Here is a 1,389-nt window from a genome sequence, read left to right as displayed (position 1 = left end):
ACAAATACAAAAACAAATACAAATACAAAAACAAATACAAATACAAATACAAATACAAAAACAAATACAAAAAGTAAAAAGGCCCCTCCCTCAAGAAGCTTACATTCTAATAGGGGAAAATAACATAGAGAGGTAAGTTACCAAGACAGGGGTGTTTTGGTCAGGGAAGGAAGTAACAGGAATCACGAGTGGGGGTCATGAAGTAATGGATTAAGTTCTCCAAGCCAACACTCAATGTCTCACAGGTCCCCCCTCCCTCCCTCGAGAGTCCTCACCTGCAGCCAATGCCCGGTGTCGGATCAGGGGCCCCCACACCTCACCTGAGGGGTGAGTGGGTGTGACCAGCACCACGTGCAGTTGCTCAGCCCGAAGGAGCCGAAGGGAGAGCCGGGGCAGTGCCCGCCACATCCCACAGACCTGTAGTAGACAGATGGAGAGACAGACAGACACAAAGAAAGAGACACACGCACAGAAAGAGAGAGAGAGAGAGATAAATACACACCACCCAAAAGAAGAAGACTTGGGTGGGGCCTGGGCACAAATCCCCCAAGAGAACTTCGACGACAGAGCTCTGATTTTCGACTCATAAGCATCAAGGAGAGCTCAGTCCCAGCTCACTACCCATGCCACTTCCTCCTCTGACCTTCTTCTTCCTGGGCTAGGAACTTCGAAGGTTGGACCGGTGGTCCAGAAGGTTTCCTCCAGCTGAAGATCTATGATCCTCTAACTTGATAAGCAAACGGGACGAGGTCCTCTTGGCACCAATCAAACCACCCCCTCCCCTCCCCCGACCCCCACCCCCCACTCCAGTCCTGCAGCCTGGCCCAGGAAGCAGGCAGGTGGGGAAGGGACAGGACAGCATCCAGGTCTGGGGAAAGGTCTTACCAAACCATCCTGGGCTTGGGGAGCAGGGTGCTCGAACAGGGTACTTCCACTCGGGTCTGTGAATCGTACTCGAGTGACGCGGTCCAGCCTGGAGTGGAAAGAAAGGGGTAATGAGGCCGGAACCAGGGCACGGAGCTCAGCTCCTAGGATGTCCCTTGCCCCTTCGCCAATTCTTCCCTTCCCTTTCCCTGGGCTCCCCGGCGCTGCCCTTCCCTCAGAAACCATCACATCAGAACAATCTAGGACCCGAGTTTCGCTGGACCCTGCTCCCTCTCAACTCACCCTCGGTAGGAGACAGAGAAGCGCAGGGTGGACCGCAGCAGCAGCACCCGGGTTCTGGCTACTGCCTGCGACCCTCTGCCAGTCAGCAGAGCCACAAAATCTGCCGGGAGACAGGAACCCTGATCCCTGCTCAGGAACTTCGCTTCTGCAGGCCCCGAAAGCCGAGCCCCCTCGGGCCCTGAGCGCCCTCCGTGGGCCTGCCAATAGCCACCCTTTCCCCCC

General features: G+C 55.7%; 1 protein-coding gene across 2 annotated transcripts in view; it reads right to left on the bottom strand.

Annotated features, from left to right (window-relative positions):
* The window catches only part of CHRD (chordin), a 12,486-nt gene that overhangs the window by 9,506 nt on the left and 1,591 nt on the right, over positions 1–1,389 (bottom strand). For both annotated transcript variants that reach the window (XM_027875184.1, XM_027875183.1), the window contains exons 5-7: positions 1,168–1,267; positions 886–973; positions 276–417 (exon numbers count right to left, since the gene is read on the bottom strand). In XM_027875184.1, the coding sequence (XP_027730985.1) occupies positions 276–417; positions 886–973; positions 1,168–1,267 (330 nt within the window). The remainder of the gene's footprint in view (positions 1–275; positions 418–885; positions 974–1,167; positions 1,268–1,389) is intronic.

The sequence above is a fragment of the Vombatus ursinus genome, unplaced genomic scaffold (assembly GCF_900497805.2).
Source record: "Vombatus ursinus unplaced genomic scaffold, bare-nosed wombat genome assembly UNPS02014808.1, whole genome shotgun sequence".
Taxonomy (NCBI): Eukaryota; Metazoa; Chordata; class Mammalia; order Diprotodontia; family Vombatidae; genus Vombatus; species Vombatus ursinus.
Note: the sequence above shows the minus strand (reverse complement) of the source record. Positions and strands in the feature narration are given on the sequence as shown.